The sequence below is a fragment of the Zonotrichia albicollis genome, chromosome 15 (assembly GCF_047830755.1).
Source record: "Zonotrichia albicollis isolate bZonAlb1 chromosome 15, bZonAlb1.hap1, whole genome shotgun sequence".
Classification (NCBI taxonomy): domain Eukaryota; kingdom Metazoa; phylum Chordata; class Aves; order Passeriformes; family Passerellidae; genus Zonotrichia; species Zonotrichia albicollis.
In genome coordinates this window covers 6,558,888-6,578,367 of record NC_133833.1, presented here as the reverse complement: position 1 = coordinate 6,578,367, position 19,480 = coordinate 6,558,888, and the positions used below count along the sequence as shown (strand labels likewise).

The 19,480-nt window shown below is 55.4% G+C and overlaps 2 protein-coding genes across 3 annotated transcripts in view; one reads left to right on the top strand and one right to left on the bottom strand.

Moving 5' to 3' along the window:
- The window catches only part of NDST1 (N-deacetylase and N-sulfotransferase 1), a 157,978-nt gene that overhangs the window by 39,399 nt on the left and 99,099 nt on the right, over nucleotides 1–19,480 (top strand). The window lies entirely within an intron of this gene.
- CAMK2A (calcium/calmodulin dependent protein kinase II alpha) overlaps nucleotides 1–19,480 on the bottom strand; it is a 31,798-nt gene that overhangs the window by 2,189 nt on the left and 10,129 nt on the right. Inside the window, exons 4-18 of one of the 2 annotated variants that reach the window (XM_074552143.1) lie at nucleotides 16,731–16,785; nucleotides 16,435–16,500; nucleotides 14,897–14,969; nucleotides 14,458–14,560; nucleotides 13,927–14,010; nucleotides 13,207–13,301; nucleotides 12,738–12,860; nucleotides 11,925–12,008; nucleotides 10,572–10,614; nucleotides 8,801–8,841; nucleotides 4,133–4,165; nucleotides 3,008–3,056; nucleotides 1,624–1,699; nucleotides 704–798; nucleotides 124–361 (exon numbers count right to left, since the gene is read on the bottom strand). In XM_074552143.1, the coding sequence (XP_074408244.1) occupies nucleotides 129–361; nucleotides 704–798; nucleotides 1,624–1,699; nucleotides 3,008–3,056; nucleotides 4,133–4,165; nucleotides 8,801–8,841; nucleotides 10,572–10,614; nucleotides 11,925–12,008; nucleotides 12,738–12,860; nucleotides 13,207–13,301; nucleotides 13,927–14,010; nucleotides 14,458–14,560; nucleotides 14,897–14,969; nucleotides 16,435–16,500; nucleotides 16,731–16,785 (1,253 nt within the window). In that variant the 3' untranslated portion in view covers nucleotides 124–128. The remainder of the gene's footprint in view (nucleotides 1–123; nucleotides 362–703; nucleotides 799–1,623; nucleotides 1,700–3,007; nucleotides 3,057–4,132; nucleotides 4,166–8,800; nucleotides 8,842–10,571; nucleotides 10,615–11,924; nucleotides 12,009–12,737; nucleotides 12,861–13,206; nucleotides 13,302–13,926; nucleotides 14,011–14,457; nucleotides 14,561–14,896; nucleotides 14,970–16,434; nucleotides 16,501–16,730; nucleotides 16,786–19,480) is intronic. The other variant, XM_074552144.1, reaches the window with a different exon arrangement.

The following is a 19,480-nucleotide window of genomic DNA, read 5'->3' as shown; positions in this document are numbered from 1 at the left end:
CCCTCTCCCCATTGCTATCCCACAGCAATCAGCCATCTCCCCACAGCACAGGATCCTACCTCCTGTGAGCCGCAGTGTGCCCACCCCCAGCCCTCCCCATCCCTCGTGCCCCTGGATGCTCACAGGGATTACTGCGGTAGGACCGAGGGCGCGCCGGATCTGTGGAAGTGAACAATCTGCCATTTGCCATCCCGGCGGTGCCAGATGCGGGTCTCCTCGGACTGGGCAGTGCGGGGGATCCCTCCAGAGTCCACGTACTGCGTGATGCGGATGTAGGCAATGCAGGCAGACTCGTCCCCCATCAGGTGGATGTGGGGGTTCAGGATCGTCGTGTGCACAGGTTTGCTGTTCCGAGACCACACTGGAGAGGGGACAAGCACAAGTGGATTCAGGCAGGGGAAGGAGTTTGGGTGGCTCTTGCTCAGGGTGGCAGCAATGTTGGAAGGGGAGACGCTTGTGTTAAGCTCTCTGCTTGATGGGGCTGAGTAAATGCTGTACAGGTGGATTCAGGATGGGTCGATCTAGAAAACAGCTAACCCAACAACCTGTACAGATACCTGGCCCCAGGTGACCTAACACCTCCTGCTGGGATTTTCTAGATCAGCCAGAGATGCTCCCCCAGCAACCCTAGCCCTATTCCCTCCCTCTTGACAGGCACCTGGGAGGTGGGAGGGGTCCCTCACAAAGCAAGTGAGCTACTTACAGTTTTCAAAGTAGAATCGGTGGAAATCCAGGCCTTCCACAAGGTTGCCCAGAGCCTCAGGCTCAAATGCAGTCATTCCAGGGTCACACATCTTCCTGGGGAGCCAGGAAAGGGAGAGAAAAGGGAGAGGTTATCTCACCACTTCTGGCATGAGAGCCTGAAGAACTCAAATGCCTCCTGCTTGGGATGGCTCCCTCAGCCTGAGGCTGAGGAGTGTCTGCACCAGTGAGTAATTATAGCAAAAATCTGACCTCAACCCTGCATTCTACCCAACACACCTCCCCTCCTGCCCACTAACTGTAGCCAAGGCCCCACCAAAGCAGGGTGCCTGCTCCATCAGTCACGCTCTGCAATTAAACCTCCTCAAACACTGTCATCATCTTTACAGAAAAGGAAGACATCAGGAAAAAAGCTCGTATTATCTGCTCTGTGTCAAAATATCCCTGCTGCGATCCTCTGAGGCAGGGATGACAACCTGCACTCACTCAGACATCACTAATTACATCAGCCTTGGACACAGAAGAGGTGTACTCTGAACAGCATCAGCTCAGCAAGCAGAAATCATCTACACTTCAGAGCAGCCTGTGGCAATCTGGATATAATGGATTCCATGGATACAAACACTTCTTTTGCCATAAGTCATGTTTACAATAATTCCTCTTTCTGCAAACCAAAAATTGGGCTCATCTGTGACAGTGAGACCAGAGAACTGTGGCCAGCTGAGCACAAGAGTAGCATCAGGCTCAGAAACTGATGTCTCCCTCTTCTCTTGGATGGTGTCCACTCTTTCCCACCACATCAACCTTGTCACCCTGCCCTGGGCAGCAGTAAAATCTCCTGGGCAGCACTGTAAGAGTGTGAGACCCTGGCCTGGGAGGCTGAGCCCTCACCCAGCCCAAACCCACACTGGGCACACTCACGTGTAGGACTCGAAGTCGCCATTGCTTATTGCTTCAATCAGCTGCTCTGTGACTTTAATGATCTCTTGCTTCCGTACTGTTGGTTTAAAGAGAAAAGGGAAATAAAAGGATAAAACAAACCAGAAGTAGGCACTGGTCTTACCATATTGGTGAGATATGGTTTTATCTCATTGGAAACAGACCACAGGATGTGAGGGGTTTTTGGAAAATGTACAGGGAAAAAGCAGGAGAGCAACTGGGGAGAGAGACATGGAGAAGGGCTCTTCATCTCCAGATTTTCAAAGCCAGAGCAAAACTGAAAATGCTTATAATTTCCTAAAGAGCCAAAGGGTTAATCACCAACTGGGAAAATACCCTCAGCCCAAAAGTTGGGACAAGCTGGTCTTGACTGAAAAACCTTGCCAAGCTGGGACCCTCTACCCCATGAAGTCACAGCAGAGGCCAGCTAGGGCAAGTTGGACCAAGGATGCTCTCACCTTCTTTTTGAAATGGGAGGAGACAGTCTCAGAAGGGAGGAAAATGGGGGAGTGACATGTGCAGCCACCCCAGGAGATACAAGAAGGGACCCTGCAAAGGGCACAGAACTGTGCAGCCTCTGCCAGAGATTCCAGGCACTGCTGGTTCTTCTGGGAAGGGATGGGCTGCAAGAGTGGCTTTGGGGCTCCCAGGCATGCAGGAGGAACTGTCAGAGGTAACCCTGGGCTTATTAACAAAGCTCTGCTTCAAATGCAAATTGTCATCGTGCTTGACTTTTTTTTCCTTTGCATTGTGACTCATGAAAGGAGAGGGAGCGTGTTCCTAGGAGCTGTTCACAAAGGCGAGGGAATCCCATCACTTCCTGAGCACCACCTGCCTCCACAGCCAGGCCCAAGGAGCCCCTCTCCAGGAGGACAAGTTGTCCCATGAGCTCTCATGTCAGGCCAAAGTCCATTTTGCTTTGTGCCGAGATCACTTCATCGAGAGACTTTACAAATTAACACGGATAAATTATTCCCTGGGTTATTCTTAGAAAGCTGCCTCTGGCAGGCAGGCAGGCAGGCAGCAGACAGGGATTTCCCCTGGAGGCTTTTCCCAAAGGGAAGCTTATTTTAAAAGAGCAGCCAGGCTGCTATCCCTGCAGATTTCTGCCATTTCCACACCTGTTTTCAGGGGACATCCCTGTTCATGGGAGCACCTCGCTCCTCACCAGCAGTGCCCCAGCTGCTCATGTCAGCAATCCAGCAATGAAACCACCTGATGAGTTAAAGCAACTTCTGACAGGCCCTGAGGCAGCTTGATGGTGGTGGGTTTTGCTGTGGCAAATATCTCATGAGGGGTGGCCAGACCCATTGGGCACCCGTCCAAAACAACCTGCCCACCTTCCCACTCGCCCTCACTGTGGTACCTTTGGTGTCTTCATCCTCAATGGTGGTGTTGGTGCTCTCCGATGATTCCTGAGCAAAGAACAGAAAGGAGACATGGCGTGGTGAGGAGAGCTTTCCCGCCGTGACAGATGTGCTCGTGTGTTCGACAGCCCCCCGAGTCTGACCCCACAGCTCAACTGTGCCAACAGACAGAAACCAAGGAAACGCCAGCAGGTCCAACCTGTCCTCAAGCACAGCTCTAGGGCAGCACTGGCAGAGCCCTCCCTGACCTCCACTCCTTGTGGCCAAGGGCACAAGAGGTGGGCTGTGGAGGGTCTCGTAGGAACGGCGCTGCCTTTCCTACGGACACCTGTGGGGACAGAGATGGGGGCAGGTCCAGGGGCCATGTGGAGGGTTCCTAGGAGCGTTGCCGGAGGGGCAGGGAGAGGGGCTGTGCAGGGGTGGAAGACACCATGTTGACTGTACAATAAAGAAAGAGATGTACAAATTAACAGCGAGAAGGAGCTGGGATGAGAAAGAGGGGACTGTGCAGGAGTGAGAGAGACCACACTGACCGCAGAGTAGGGAGAGAAATGTACAATAAAACAGTGCTTCCAAGACCCACATGGACCACTGAAGGCTGAGACACAGCTCTTTCAAGAGAGCACTACACAGATTTGGGGGGAGAGGGGTACTGACCCCCCGTCTCTCTCCGGGAGCCTCATCAAGGCAACTCTGCTAGCGGAGCTAGAGCAATGGCTCTGCTAGCTCTTCCCAGCAGAGCCTTGCTTGTGTATTACCCAGAAGACCCCGATGTAGGTTGGCAAGGTGTCCCATGACCATACAGTCCCCGCAGAGGCATGGAAGGTGTTTCTCCAAGGCTCCTTGGACCGATGCAGCCTGCAGACCTGAGTCAGGAGAACTGGGAGAAACGGCATGAGAACCCATCAGCAAGAACCAGGGCTGGCTTCCCACCAGCTGGTGGCCAGCGAGGGCCTGCACCAACCCTGTTAATGGGGTTTGTGGGTGATACGGCTTTGAGGATGTTCCCTCCAACCCCGCTGTCCCTTCTTCCCTACCCCGAGGTAACTTCCAAAAGCGGGGGAAGCTGGAACATGTGGAGAGGCCCAGCAATATCGGCATTTAGGAAGACGAAGGACACTCACCATTAACTGAACGCTGGAACTGGACTTTCTTTTCTGGAAAAACAAGGAGAAGAGATGGAACAGGAAGAGACACAGAGTGAGAAAGGCTGAGAGCAGCACACGAAAGGCAGCAGCTCCTGAGCCACCCTTCTTGGTCCTCATGGGCAAATGAAAGGCGCAGAGGGACTCGTTGTTCCTGTGGGGACGTGCCGCTGGCTGCAGTGTTGGTGGTGACTTGCCAGCTCCCTCCCCACATTCCTGCCAGCACTTTTCTCTCCTGACCTGCCACAATCTCTGAGGTTACTCATCCCAGGGACCTGGCTAGTCCAAAAGGGAATCCCCTAGGAGTCACTGACCACTCTGGTGGCCTGTGGCCAGTCCAGCAAGCTCACAGGAACAGAAGCAGTGTGCTGAAAAGCTAAGGCAGCTTCACCACAGCCCTGTGCCCAGTGTGAATGCTCTACTGACTTCTCTGGATCTCTGGGTGCATCTGCTGATGGCACTGACTGCTGTGGAGACACTCCTTTGAAACTAGACCAGTCCTAAAATGGCTGGTTTAAGGCTGGAAAGGCACTAAGGCCTCAAGGCAGGCTCACAGTGTGGGAAGCAGTCCTGAGCACAGCTCCAGTGCTTTAAATCAGGACTCCAAAGAGAAGACTTGCATATTTATCTCCATCCTTGACCACTACCACTAGGTCTTAAGGTTTTTGAGTTGGATGACCCCATATCCACTCTTCTGCTTGCAATCCCAAACTACTTCTGGACTCTCCTTCCTTACTGTGCTCTGCTCCCCATCTCCATCTTTAATTTAGCTGGGAGACAGGAGGACATGCCTGCTGACCTCATAGCCCTTCTGCACCTCTGGCTCCCAGGGAATGAAGCCCAGTGTGTGTCAGGGAATACCAACGTGCAGAAATCAGAATCTGCAGTGCCAAATAACAAAGTGCTGTACCAGCATATTTAACAAGGCACCAGCTGTGCCTGCCCTGCAGAGGGAAAAGCAGCACACACTGTGCAAATCTCTTGGAAAAGCCCATAGAGCGCCCCATTAGGGTGCGTGGGTGGGCTACAGTATAAAAACTGATGATATCCATTCTCCCTCATTGCTCCTTCCATATCCTAACTGACTCCCACCAGCATCCTCAGTGAGTTTCCCCCTCAGAGAATTGCTGCTCTCCCCTTCCTTGCTAGGTCATAGAATCATGGAATCACAGAGTGGTTTGGATTGGAAGGGACCTTAAAGATCTCTCCAGTTCCCAGTAGACCAGGTTGCTCAGAGCCCCTTCTAACCTGGCCTTGAACACTTCCAGCGATGGAGCACCCACACTTCTCTGAACAATTTTGTTCCAGTGCCTCAACACTCTCACAATAAATAATTTCTTCCTTATATCCAATCTAAACCTGCCCTTTATCTGTGTGAAGCCATTCCCCTTGTTCTGGAACTCCATGTCCTTGTCCAAAGTCCCTCTCCAGCACTCTTGTAACCCCTTTAGGCACTGGGCCATCTCTCATCCTTCCTTCACCAAAAAAAAAAGATGTCCTAAAGGGCAGAGTGGGCTGTGGTATTTTGTCAGGAACCTCATGGAGAAAGGGAGCCACTGGAGCTGGGCTGTTGCAGGAAGGACTGACAGCTTCTGCTACCCAAGGACATGAGACGGGGCAGCAAACTGCAGAGATTTCAGACACCACAGAATGCAACACAAAGCAGTGACTGCACCGAGTCTGGACATACAGTGACAGGATGGGACACGGGGCAGTGAGCTCTCAGCCCAGGACGGGACAGGATGTGACACGGGGCAGGGATTCCATCGGTTTACAATGGGACAAATGTGACACTACACAGGGCAGTGAGAGTATCATAGCTGCTGGCACCAGAGGGCCTCCCCCAGATCCCAGAGCAGGGCTCCAGGGGGAATTCTGGTCCCAGGAATGCTTTTAGTAGGTGAGGAATTTCCTCAGGAGGGTGAGTTTTGAGCCCTCTGAGCCTGGGCTGGCTCCGTGCTGGTGTTGGAGGGCTGTGCAGACAGGCCAGAGGGCAGCTGCAGCTGCCTGCTGCCCCACCAGCCCAGCTTTGGGCAGGAAAGGCAGGGCTGGCTGCCTGGGGTCTGCCTGCTCTCATGAGGATGGCCAGTCCAGCACATTACTCCAAGTGGGGACACCACTTTCCTGACAGTACCCATACCATGTGGCCCTGCTCTAAGCAGGCAGGACCATTCCCTTCCCACCGTGCCAACCACTCAAGGCAGGCTTCCAGGTTTCTACCTTGCTTTTCCAGCCAGTTAAATAAATTAACACTGCTCAGCAGTGTCCTGACATTTGCTGGTTGCCCAGTGGGCCATTACAGCTTCACCCACAACACCCAACGTCTCTGTGAATGAGTTATGCTGCAGTTCCCCCAGGCTGAGCATGGAAATGAGAGGTGGGGATGGTTATGCTGAAGGTGGACAATGCAAGGAAGCTGTTGGGAGTGTTGTCTCTACCTTGTCTTCTCCTCCTGCACCTTCCTGGCCATCTAGCCAAGCTGTCTCCCATTACTTGTTGAAAAGAGGGCAATAAAAAAGCAAATTCATTCTCAGAGTTTGTCCACATTCTTCAGATGAGTGCTGGTGGGTAGGCTGCACTTGGAATGAAGCCTCATCATCTGCTCACTTCTGGCCAGCGAGGGCTGAGGGCTGGGGATGCAAACCAGCCTCTCTGATCCTGCTCTGAAACCAGACTCTCCTCACTGAGTTTCAGTGAAGAGCCAGAAGGTTGTTCACCCAAACAAGCTATTTTGCTGCAATAGGAAGTGCTTCTTTTCCCAGGATAATGTCTGCCCTCAAAGCTCCTTTGAAGTCCAACAGCAAGCATCATTAGCAAGATGGGCTGGCAAATAGTTGTCTATCACAACATAAAAATTCAAAACTGTGCCTTTTTGCTGGAAAATTAGATTCAGGACTGTGCCTGATGAAGCCTCTTCATCCAGCAATCTCGCCTTTAACAGGTTAAAAATGCATCTTCTGTTTGGTCTCACGTGTGCTCCAGCAAGGAGCTTATACCAAGTCAGCTCTACCTGTGGTGCCACATCTTAGGTGACTCTCAGAAGCAACCAGGACCTGAGAGCAGCAGAGGACAGGCCAGCAGTGGCTGGCACAGGGGGTGTTGTGACTACCCTGGGATCTGCCAGCCCCAGCCCTATTAATTCTGTTCTGGGAGTCTCCTGATATCCTGATAGCCCAAAGTAATGTCCTCTCAGAGCCATCCAGGCCATCAGCCTCATGCTGCAGAACAACACTGCATGGCTAGAATGGCCTCTCATGAAGCTGAGCCCAGGTTGAAGGGTTGTGCATGGTCTCAGTCCTTGCAGGCTTCTCCTGTCCCACATGCTGGGTCTGGGAAGAGTGAGAGAAACACACACCATCCCTAGACTGTCCAGCTTCACCAACCATCTGTACTGAGGAAGGAAGAAGCTGGCTGAAGGCTCTGCTCTTCCAAAATCCTGCACCTGTCACAGCCCAACAGTTGGGTCCCTGCAAAAGGGCAGGAGAAGGTTCTGTAGGTTTTCCCAGCAAAGGGACCCTATGGAGGAGGAAGAGGAGCCACACTGCAGTCGGGCTCCCAAAACTCTGCCTGATGGAGGATGTCATCACGATGGAGGATGTCACCACACCAGCTCTCCTTGCTGAGTGATCCATTGTATTTATGAAGGGAGCAGGTAAGGAGAGAAGGATCCTCACATGGACCACTCCTTCCTGCAGGAGGAGTTTAACAGAGCTCAATAACCACTGCTATCCACCAAACCTCCATGTCACCAGAAACAGCAGAATTCTGCTGCCACCTTGTCCTGGAGCAGTGCTGCACCCCACTTCGGAGGGGCTGATGAACCTGCAGGCTCTGCAGCCCAAGAAACAAGATCCACCAAGCACCAACTTGCTTTTAGAGCATCACCAAGCCATTTACTCTGTTGAAGCACCACCACGTTTGTTTGCTGTCTGCACTGGGCACAGGGGACAAGCAGCACTGTGAATTTAACCACTGTGAAGGTGGTTAAATTCGCCCCCGTGTCACCCAGCAGCACACCAGCCCTTGGCACAGGATGGGGCAGGAACTGGGACCAGCCTCACCAGCTGCAGCAGGACGCCCATACTGAGCCAGCCGGAGGTGAGGCCACCCATCCCGCTAGAGAGCTGCTGTTGGAGCCACGGACCTGGGCTGCAAAGCCGCCTCCTGCTGTCCCCTGTCCTGGTCCAGCCTCTGCCTCTCCCCCTCCCGGGGGGCAGCGAGGGACACGAGGATACTGCCGGCACTGAAACAGCAGCGGGTTCCCGCAGCGCTCCCTCCATCCAGCACCAGCCCTCGCCCCTGCGCCGCCAAGCCTCCTGTGCACTGCCTGCGCTGGCAGCAGCCCGGGGACACACCGGGGACACACCGGGACAGCCGAGCCAGCAGCTGCCCTTTAAAGCGCGGGGTGCAGCAGGGACTGCCGAGCGGAGAGCACGGGCACAGCACGGAGCCCCCAGGGCCAGCGGGGCACGGGAACGCTCACCGCCGGCACGGCACGGCACGGCACGGCAAAGGGACCCCCGGCACGGCACAGGGACCTCCGGCACAGGGATCCCCGGCACGGCACAGGGATCCCCGGCACAGGGACCCCCGGCACCGCCCGGCAGCACCGGGGCAGGCAGCACGGGGCACCGGGACTCAGCTTACCTTCACGCCGTCATTCTTCTTGTTGCCACCACTTTTGCCTCCTGGAGAGAGGAGGAAGGAGATTAGCAGAGCCAGGCAGGGCACCAGGACCAGGAGGGCGAGGATCAGCAGCATGGTGCCGGGTGCCAGGGCGGCGGGAGCCCCCGGCCCGGCTGCTGGGGCTCGTCTTCTCTCCAGCAATCACCGCTGCACCCGTGGCAGCTCAGGGGCGACCTTGCCAGCGCTGTCCTGTCCTACCGCAGCTCTTGGCCCGGGGCATGACCCGATCCTAACGTCACGCCAAGTGCCCGGGGCGGCTGGAGGGGCTGGCAGGGCTGCCCGGCAGAGGCGGGCTCTGCCCGGGCCGTGCTGTTGACCCGGCGTGGTGCAGTGTGGAGGAATGGGCTGCCCGCCTGCCGCCCTCTAATTTTAGCCCCATGCTGCCGGGATCATGTGCTGCCGGCCCGCCGGCCCGACAGCTGCAAGCCCGCATTTTGACAAGGATGAGAAGCAGGCGCCTTGCCCTGTGCCCACCCTCCGCTGCCGACACTGCCCCCGGCTGCACAGGCACTGCCCCGGAGCCCAGCGCAGGGCGGCACCGCCTGTCGCCCACCAGGAGGGACTGCTGAGCCCCTGGGCCGTGCGTGGGACGGGCAGCACCCGGAGAGATGCTTTGAACTTCCTTCCTCTCGGTGCTTCCTGTCCGCTTCTCCCGGCGTGGGGCTGACATCGGATCCCCCCAGCTGCCCGTCACAAGTGCTAAATGTGTCAGCGCGATCCCCCCACGACAAATGCAGACACCAGCCCTGGCCACAGCCCTCTGCCCTGGCACCCCTGCCCACCTCCTACACTCTGAAACAAAGCAAAACACACCCAGCTAACCCCAAAGAGCTGCATCCTGAAACACCCAGCTAACCCCAAAAGCTGCATCCTGAAACACCCAGCTAACCCCAAAGAGCTGCACCCTGGCACACCCAGCTAACCCCAAAGAGCTGCCACCAGCCAGCTGAGCAGCGTGCAGGGCTTGGCTGGTGTGTGCCAGCCCTCCAGCACCACCGCAGGGCCATCCCCAGCGCTGGGCAGGGCAGGAGGTGACAGCGGTGGCTGAGCCCTGCAGTCACACGGCTCCATTTGGTTCCATGCCTGGGGAATGGCCTGTGACATCCCATGTGCTGTGAGGTGTCCCCAGAGCTCTCTGGGAGGACTCTGGAGCAGAGGGATTCTGGCTGCACTAAGACCTCTCCAGTGCACAGGCCGGCCTGCCATGCTGGTGCTGTCACCATGGCAGAACCAGGGATGTAGGGAGACAGGAAGAAAGTGGGGAATCCTGCAGGATTAGCATCCACCTGCCTGGGGAGAGACCTGTGAGATCCTGCTGCCATCTGCCTGTGATGGTGCCAGGAGCCTTTCCCTGCTCCCGATGCAGAGGATGCTCTCCCTGAGCCACAAACATCTCCAGGAGGACACAAAACCAAACCAGCTGCTTGAGCTCTGCTGCCCCCAGCACCCACATCCCCATCCCTGCACAAGCCAGATGGCTGGGTGCATACCCAAAACCGTAAAGCACTGTGGATCACTGAGCCTCAACCCCACACTTTTTCTCTTGCATCCCAAGCCAACAGCCAGCCTGGAGGTGCCAGGTGACCTCTCCTGGAGGAGCACCCAAAGCCACTCATCCCCAGAGGATGCAGCCTCAGCATCTCTGTGACACATGAGGGAAAGCCAGCTCTCCAGGGACCCTACAGATTTGCCCTGGGGAGACAAAGGGATGAGTCCCAGAGACTGCACCTACCGGAGAAGTTCCTGGTGGCCAGCATGGTGGTGAGGATGGCTCCCTGGAAGACAAGGAAGGCAGAAGGAAAGGGTGTGCTGACCCCACGTCCCTGCACCCTGCTGCTCCCCCCATCCCTGGGGGAGGAAAGCCCTGCTCAGCACCTGTCCCCAGCCACAGGAAGGAAGGAACTGGCCCACAGATTGATATTCTCCTCCTGCCATCAAAGCAGCTCTCAATACCTGACTCCATACCCCAGCACCATGGCTGGCATTGGGTTGCATTCTCTAAAACTGCCTTCCCTCAGAGATTAAAGGGATATTAAATATCTCCAGGGCACTTTTCATTCCCATACTGCCCTGTCCTAGATGAAGCACGACCCCACTGACGGGGGCCAGCAGCTGGCAACAAGGGGACCCACTGGGAGTGGGACTGGATTTAATTGTGATTAAAGCTGTGCCAGCTCAGAGCAGCAGGGCAGGGATTGCTCATGGGAGCCACGCAAAGATCACCACCACAAAACAACATTTGTAAAAATTCTTCCCTTTTTCCAGCTGAGTCTACTAACTAGTTGCTAAGTGTATAATGAGATTACTTTGGACTAATTGCTTACAGTAATGGATTACTATTTTGAAGAGTATGCCTGAACAAATTTGATTACTTGTCTAGCTGAAAAGTAATAATAGTTTATAGCCAGTTTCTTTGCCTGATAATCTTGTCAGTGGTCTGCAGCTGCACTGCTCTGTGTCACGCTGTGTTCAGGCCTGGAGCACTGATGGCTCAGGCTGTGGCACAGAGCAGCCTCACCCTGCTCTGCAGGCAGCACTGTGATTTCCAGAGCCCATTCCCAGTGCCCTGCTGCCAGCTGAGGCTGAGCAGCACCCGGGAAATGGGCGCCTCAGGGAGGTGCTCAAGCTGGAGATGGTGATTTCAGAGGGGTCTAGGCTCGGGTGCATGGCAGCATCTGAGAAGGGAAAGGCTGTGGGGCTGCTGGGGTGGGTGAGCTTTTTGTCTGTCTGTGGATCACTTTATTCTTGGCTGCAAAGTGTCTTGGCCATCAGGCAAAGGGTCTCACTGTGCCTCTCAGGCCAGCCCCAAAAAGAAGCTACCTGGACACTGGCTCCAGTGGAAAAGCCCTCACGCAGTGCCCAGTGTGACTCAGTGCTTTCCTTCACCATGCCTTTCTTTGAGCAGTTGGGAACCCCAGCCAAATGGAGCTGTCACCCCACTCCGTCTCCTTCCCCTCCTTCACAATGGGGAATGCCCATCACCCCCACACCACTGCCCACAGACACCACCCTGTTGTTTCCCACCAGGGAACAAGCCCACCAATGATCTGATTGTGCATTTAGCAGCCAGCTTGGACAGAGTTACCTTCAGCTTCCTGCGGGCATTGAACTTCTTCAGACAGTCCACAGTCTCCTGCCTGTGCATGCATGAGGCCACGGTGGCACGGTGCTGGGGGGAGAGAGAGCTGCCTCAGAGCAGTTCTGGGGGGAAGGGGCCCCCCAGCCTGGCTCTCACATGCTCACACACGTGTATGACCTCCCACAGCTGAGGCACGGGCCAGAGCTGCCTGCAGCAGCAGATAAAAGTTTAATGGGCAGTGGGAGATGGAAGCTTTGGAGTCAGCAGGATCTGCTCTGGTGGTGGGAGTGTGTGGAGAACTGGCTGCTCCCTGATTTAAGCCCTTGGCTGACCAGCCATGTTTAGCAATGTGCTCAGGGTCTGCATGTGTGTGGTTAAGCCCACAGACTCCTCCTGCCTTTAGGATCTGATTCAGAGTGAGAACCAGCAGCTGAAACTGCGGGATGCGGTGAAGGGTGCAGGGATTGCTGCAGTGCATGGATGGATAAACATGAGCCTACTCCCATTGCCTCTGAAGAAAAAGCCCCCCAGCACAGCACGCCACTGAGAAATTAGTCAGTTCCCACCAGGGCAGGGAGCCTGTGTGTCCCTCCCATCACCAGGTCCCCCAGGAACATGCTGTTTGCACTCACAAGCTTTTTTCTGCTATAAAACCTCAAGGATAATGCTGCTGTGAGAGCACTGAGAGGAACCCTGCCAGGAAACCATCCTCTCAGGATGGAGAAGAGACCTGGCAGCATGTTTGATAACAAGTGATCCCCAGTGAGATGTTCCCCACCTGTGAATCCCCAGATCTCTCTGCCTTGGGCCCCAGCTCACCGATATCCAGGGGTGCTTCAGAGCCTCGGCAGCCGTGATGCGCTTGGAGGGGTTTATGGTCAACATCTTGTTGATGAGATCTTTTGCTTCAGGAGTGACCGTGTCCCATTCAGGGGAGGGGAACTGCCAAAGCAAAGGGATAAGGGTGAGACATGGCAGAGCCCCTCTGCACTTGGGACAGGGTGGAGAAATGGTGCCACTGGAAAGAGCTGCCAGGTGGAAAACCGAAAAGCAGGAGTGGAAGAAGGAAGTTGGAAGGCTCAGGCTCTCCCACAAAGCCCTGAAATGTGCCGATGTGTTCACTGGGCATGGCAACAAGGTCACCACTCTGTGACCAGGACAGAGGAAAGTGCTCGTTCCCATCTCTCAGAATTTGTCTTGGTTGCTCTTCTAGAGCAGCAGGCTGCGAGGCAGGGACAGCAGGAGAGAGAGGAGACTGTGAAAGGGGCAGCAAGACAAACCCACTCACATCATAAGCCCCAGCCTTGATCTGCTGGTAGAGTCGGTGTTGGTCTTCATCCCAAAAGGGTGGGTACCCAACCAGCAGGATGTAGAGGATGACACCTGCCCATGAGAGAAGATGGGATCAGTAGGAAAGAATTCATTGCTGGCAGCAGGGGCACACACAGCCTTGGGGACTGACCAAGCTCAAGCAGAAAAACGGAAATTAGGGAAACATGAAGATTTGCTCACTGTTTAAAGAGCAAAAGGCTTGTTTGGTGGGTCCAGTTCAGCACCTGGGGAGGTTCAGGGCTCTGGCAGCCACCATGCAGAGCCCAAAGTGGGTACCCTGGCAGGGGTGGGTGATGCCTCCTCCCCATCGTGGATGGAAAAGGGCTCCCCTCTGGCTGCAACTGCAGGGAGGCACTGCCTGACTGCACCAGCACCACAGGGAAAAGAGGCAGTGTCTCGCCTGACTGGGAGCTTTGGGTACATAATTCCCAGTAAGGCACCCACAGGGGGGTGATGCTTCAGAGAAGGGTCCCACTGGATTGGGATAGAGTATGTTGCCCAGGGTGATGTGCCATCTCCTGGGTAAAACCTCCACCCTGACTTCGCTGAGGTGTGACTGGAAACTGCAGCTTGGGACACGCTGGATGAGCAGCCTGCCTCATCCCGCCCAGCTCATCCCATCCCGCCCGGCCCAGCCCGGCGCAGCTCAGCCCAGCCCGGCCCTGGTGTGACTCACCACAAGCCCACAGATCCACGGCTTTGCCATAGGGATCCTTCCGGAGCACCTCGGGGGACAGATATCCCGGGGTGCCGGCGAAACCTGGCACAGACAGCACAGATAGCACACACAGCTTGTCACTGCCGCCGCCAGGCCCAGCCCCGTGCCCCGGCTCACCAGCAGGGCCTGCTCCCGGCCAGGCACAGAGAGCCCCTGTGCTGGGACATCCTGACCCCCAGGATAGAAACCTCTGTCACCCCCGAGGCCACAGCAAACTGTGTTTTTCTGCCACTGTCAAACCCCAGATGGTGCCCAAGGCTGGAGTGCTCTGCTGTGCACTTCCAGCACTTTCCCCCCTCTGGTCTGGCCCTGTTGCCAGCTTGTCCATCTCAGCAGAACACCTCGGTGACTCACAGAGTCCCCGTGGAGCTGTTTGCTCCACATCAGCCTGCTCACCCACAGTGCTTCCTGGGCTCTCCCATGACCCTGGGCTGGGGTTCTGGAGCCCCCCTGAACCACCATGCCCCACCTCAGGCCAGTCCCACTCACCAAACCACGCTTGCTGGTCGCCCTCCACCTCGATGGCAAGGCCAAAGTCAGCCAGCTTGACAGCAGCCCCCTTCAGCTTGGATGCCAACAGCAGGTTCTCAGGCTGCAGAAGGAGATGGGGGGTTTGAGAGGAATGAAAACCCCTCAGGGCTCTGCTGTTGGCAGGGGGAGCTTCCCAGCAGAGCACAGAGGAAGATCTGGATGTGCTCCCCAACTGCCTTGTCCTGCTCTTTGTCCTGGATCCCAGACTCCCTACCCCATCTCCCTTTTGTCATTTCACTCCGGAGCTGGTCTGTGCTCTGTGGGTTTCCCGCAGCCCTGCACGCGTTCCTCCCTGCTGTTTCAGCACCCTGGAGCGCTCTGGGCGTTGTTCCACAGTGCTCTGCATCACAGATGGGGTCCCCTGTCCTCCCACAGGCACTCTGCCTGCAGCTCCTACCTTCAGATCCCGGTGAACCACCCCCATCTGGTGGCAGTGCAGGACGGCCTCCAGGATCTGCTGGATGCAGTGGCTGTGGGAGAGAGGAGAAAGCTCACACGAGTGCCTGGTGGGGCAGAGTTCTGTCAGACGCTTCTATTCTGCTGCATTTCACCCTCGCCCCATCCCTCTCCCCATCAGCAGCCCTGCAGCCCAGCTCAGCATCTCCCTCCACTGACACCCACACACCTGTGGGGAGCAGTTCTAACCCAGCAGGAAGCTAACAGAGCTGTTGTGCACCAAATAATGGTGAGCAGGAGCTTCGGGGACACAGCTGAGCCCGTGGGGACCCCACAGGAGCAGCACTGGAGGCGGGGAGCTGGAGACCAACAGTGGAACCACACAATACCAGCAAAGATTTGGTCTCCAAACCCAGGCAGAGCAGATGTGCTCTGTGCAACCTTTGCCCCAGCCCCATTTCCCTGCTTTCCTCTAATGCAGGTGGCTCTGCTGTGTCTGCTTGCTTTATATCTAGTTCATTACATTTCAGCTCTGCTGTGTGCGTGAGACAGGAAGGGAAAAAGACAGAGGCACTGATCACTTCTGTTCCAAAACCGCTTATGTGCAAGGCAGAAGGTCTTTATTTACATGTATTTTATTTTATTTGTGTGACACTAATAAGTGGATGGGCTCTAAGTGAATTCAGTGCAGGCAGCCCATTAAATGAGATTGTTTTCTGCCTAGAAATAAAGGATATTTCCATGCAGAGAGGCAGTGTAGAGTTTACCACCCCTTTGGACGTACATACAGGCTATGCTTAGCCTGGGGGCAAAGCCAAGAGGCACAGTGATATCTGGAGACTGGGGAGGGCCAGATCATGTCCCCTCAAAAGAGTGAGACCAGTACTGTCCCCTGGATGAGCTGGAGGGACCAAAGGGGTGGCTGAAATGGCTCTGCAGAAGGTACCTGGAAAGTGCCAGTGAGAGTGTGGGAGGGAGCAGAGCTCCAGCACAGCCTGTCTTGACTGCTCCTCCTCAGTGCTTTCAAGTGGCAAATGCCAGAGGAACACTTGCAGAGGGCTGGAATGCAGCTCCAGGGGGAAGGAGTGACATCTGCAGGGTGTCTGTGCTATCGTGGCCCTGGCTGGCCACCAGCCTGGTGTTGGATTTCCTCCCTGCCAGCCTGGGGAGCCCTGGTGCCCCCAGAGCAGGGAGCCCCCAGCACCCTGTTCAATTACAGAGAGGTCAGATGTTGGTTACCCCAGCATCCTGGAGATGAGGATGCTGTGGACAATGGCTGGGAGCGCCACAGGAGCCAAAGTGGAGACCAGTGCTATGGCAGCACATGCACCTTCTGGCACAGGAGTTGGGTGAGCTAAAAAGAGCATTTTGGGTGGTTTTGGTTTTTTTTGCACCACAGTTTCAGACTATGAGTATGTGTTGCAGAGTGTAAAACACCTCCCAGTACAGAACGAGCTGGTGCTGCAGAAAGGCCTCCCTGGGAGGGAGCAGCTCGTGGGAGAAGGGGACACCTCCTGTCCCCTCCCCAGCCTGGCTCACCTGGCATCCGCTTCGCTGTAGTACTCCCTGGCCACAATGTCCTCAAAGAGCTCCCCGCCGGTGACCCTGCAGAACAGGGCTGCATTGACTGACAGCACAGCACACCCAGCCCTGGCAATCCCCCAAAAACGGCACTGCACATGCACGGGGCTGCAGCACAGGGACCTGCCCTCTGCCCGGCCTGGGGAACCCGAGTTTGGGTCGAACCCAGCCTGGGGAAGGGCTCAGGTGAGGGGGAGGTCAGGTCACCCCTGGGGCAGCACGGAACTGCTGTGGGTAGGGGATGCATTACTCACAGGTCAAATATCAGGTAGTGGTGGCCCTCTTCAGAGATGCTGTCGTGCAGCCTCACTGCAGCAGAGACAGAAGGGTTATGGAGTACACCTGGCTCCCACCCCACTCCCTGGGAATGCCTCTGCTCCCCTTTGGGCACGAGAAGGAGCTGGGGAGGGGTACAGCAGGGCTATTCCTCTTGCTATTGCCACTGGCTGGGTGGGGGTCCCTGCTCACCAGGGGACCCCAGCCTTGGCCCCAGCCTGAGGCAGTCATGCAGGCTCAAAGATCACATCCAAACTGGGAATGCCCCGGGGCTGTGCCTGGCCAGGGTTCCAGGCAGCTGCTGGGCTATCTTGGGCACTGGGAAGGCTGCAGGCATGGGTGTCCCCAGTCCCAGCAGGAGAGGTGCCCGAGCAGAGGGAGAGCTCAGCAGGGAGCTGAGCTAACAACTCTGGCACTCACAGGGCTTTTTATTTTCTGCTCATGACCTTCCTTTTCTCCTTGGGAATCTCCACAGGATGAAGTTCCCCATCTCCTGACACCCTCTCCCCTTGGGCACACCCCTTGCCAGGTGCAGCCAGGTACACCCTGCAGCATTCTGGTTATTCAGGCTCAGATCCCTGCTCACACTTAGCAGGCAGGTGTGCAGCAAGGGGACTGGCACAGAAACAGGTGGGGTGGATAAACAGACACATCTCCAGCATCCTCTGCCCCCACCTTATATTTTGTTTGATTCCCTTGAGGCTATAAATATTCAATGCTTCCTCTCTCTCACCTGGTTTCAGTCTGATACAACTTTCAACATATTTGAGAATGTTGGGAATCAGGGAAGAAAAAAGAAACATTCAGGTGAGAGATTTTGTGGGAGTTTTTACTCCTAGCCCCTTTTACTGCATCTAAATCAGCTGAGCCCTATATGGAAACATCCTCCAGACTGAGTGTGAGCCAGGGGAGATAACAACCCCAGCACTGAGCACAGACACTGCACCATGTCACTCTTATCTGCCAGGCCAGCAAACACCACTTTGCTGCTCCTTTTCCTGTCTCCAAGCTCCATGGGCAAATCCAGAGGCTGCCAAGAGCATGGTGCCAGCAGTGTCACCTCACCCGGCCAGGGCACAGAGCAAACGAGGGATGGGTGTCACCCTCTTCTTCTAAGCCTTCTGATGTTTATATTTTTGCAATGGAGTTTCTCAGGCACTTTTCCTGTAAATAATGATTGTTTTGCATTCCTTTCTGGAGGAGGAGAGAATTGGTGGACTGTTGGTTTGACCAGTGTGGCTGGAGAGGTGGCAATTTCATCCTCCAATCCACTGCCACTTTTGAAAGTCTATATAGACTTTATAATATATAGTTTGGAAATAAACTACTCTCTTTTCACCTTGGACATTACCGTGTCATTCATTTCGTGTCCTATTGTGACAGATGGGCTGGTCAAAATCTTTTCTGTGTCTCTTGTGGACTTGGCTACTGACACAAGTTGCTCGTCTCATTCCCAATTATCCCTCCTGTCTGCTGGCTTCTGCAGACATCCCCTGTGCTCTGACATCTGTGTCTGATTGGTTTTTCTCCAACATACAGCCCCAGCTTTTCTGCCTTCCTCTGCTGGAAGAAACACATTTCCTCCCATTTCATCTCGCCTGGGGGGGATTTGGGGGTATCATGCCTGGGATCCCACAGAAGCCAAAGGATTCTCAGAGGGATTAGGTGAGTTTGGTGTGGATAGGGCCAGCAAAACCATAAGCATATGGTCCAGATCCATTCCCTGCTTGGGAAGTCCCAAAGTCTGTGGCTGCCAGGAGCCAAGAAGGTATAAGAGGGAGCAGCTGCTCTAAATATAGCCTGATCCTACAAGTATCTGTTACTGGCCATAGTCAGAGAGAGCCACACTGGCCAAACCACTCCAGCTCAGAGCTGAGAGTCAAGGCAGGAGCAGGACACAGCTTCAGAAATGAGAGTCAGAGGACAAGTACCTGCAGTTCAAACTCCAGGGCTGAGTGCAGCCAAAGTTTTCCCAATAAAGCAAGATTTCCCTGAATGGAAACAGCTCTCCCTAGTATATCACTCAGTGCTCTGGGTGTGCTGTGGGGTCCAGGGGACCTGGGCCTGCCTTTGACTGCCCATGCACAGCTTTCCATGTGAGCTCTCCAGCAGTCATGGCACAGAGCACAGGTTGGTTCCTCCAGGAACTGCAGCATGGCATCTCATGGAAGATGGAAGGACCCTCCCTCTCTGCAGGGAGCAAGTAAGAGGACAGCAAAGCCCCTTGGCAGCTGGGGTGCTTCTCCCCAGGAAGGGCCGGACAGAGCTGTTTTGGCTCCTCCAGCAGCAGTGCCTCCTGTTCCCCAGGCCAGGCTGCTCTGCAGTGCACTGCTCATTCCAGCTCCTGTGTGGGTACCGAGCGCCTGTGGAAGCTGCAAGCCCAAGTTTCCAGGCAGCAGGAGCAGTGGAGGGGGGTGAAAGGAAAGAGGGTGTGGGGTGGGGGGTGGAGAAGAGTCTCCTGAGTATAAATAGCAGCAGATTGGGCTTGTTAGCATCTCATGCTGTTAACCCCTTCCAGCCTTTGCAGCTATGAAGCTGCCGGGTCACAGCCAAACAGAGAGGGGTAGTGTAGGGATGGGGGACAAGGACAAGGACAGACGAGGTGTTTTGGTCCTCAGAGACCTTGCCAGCCCCACAGGAAGGTGATGGAGAGGGAAGGGTGGAAGACAGCGGTGGGAAAGAGCTGTGGCCAAGCTGGGAACCCGGGGAAGCTGCAGGTGCCATCCTG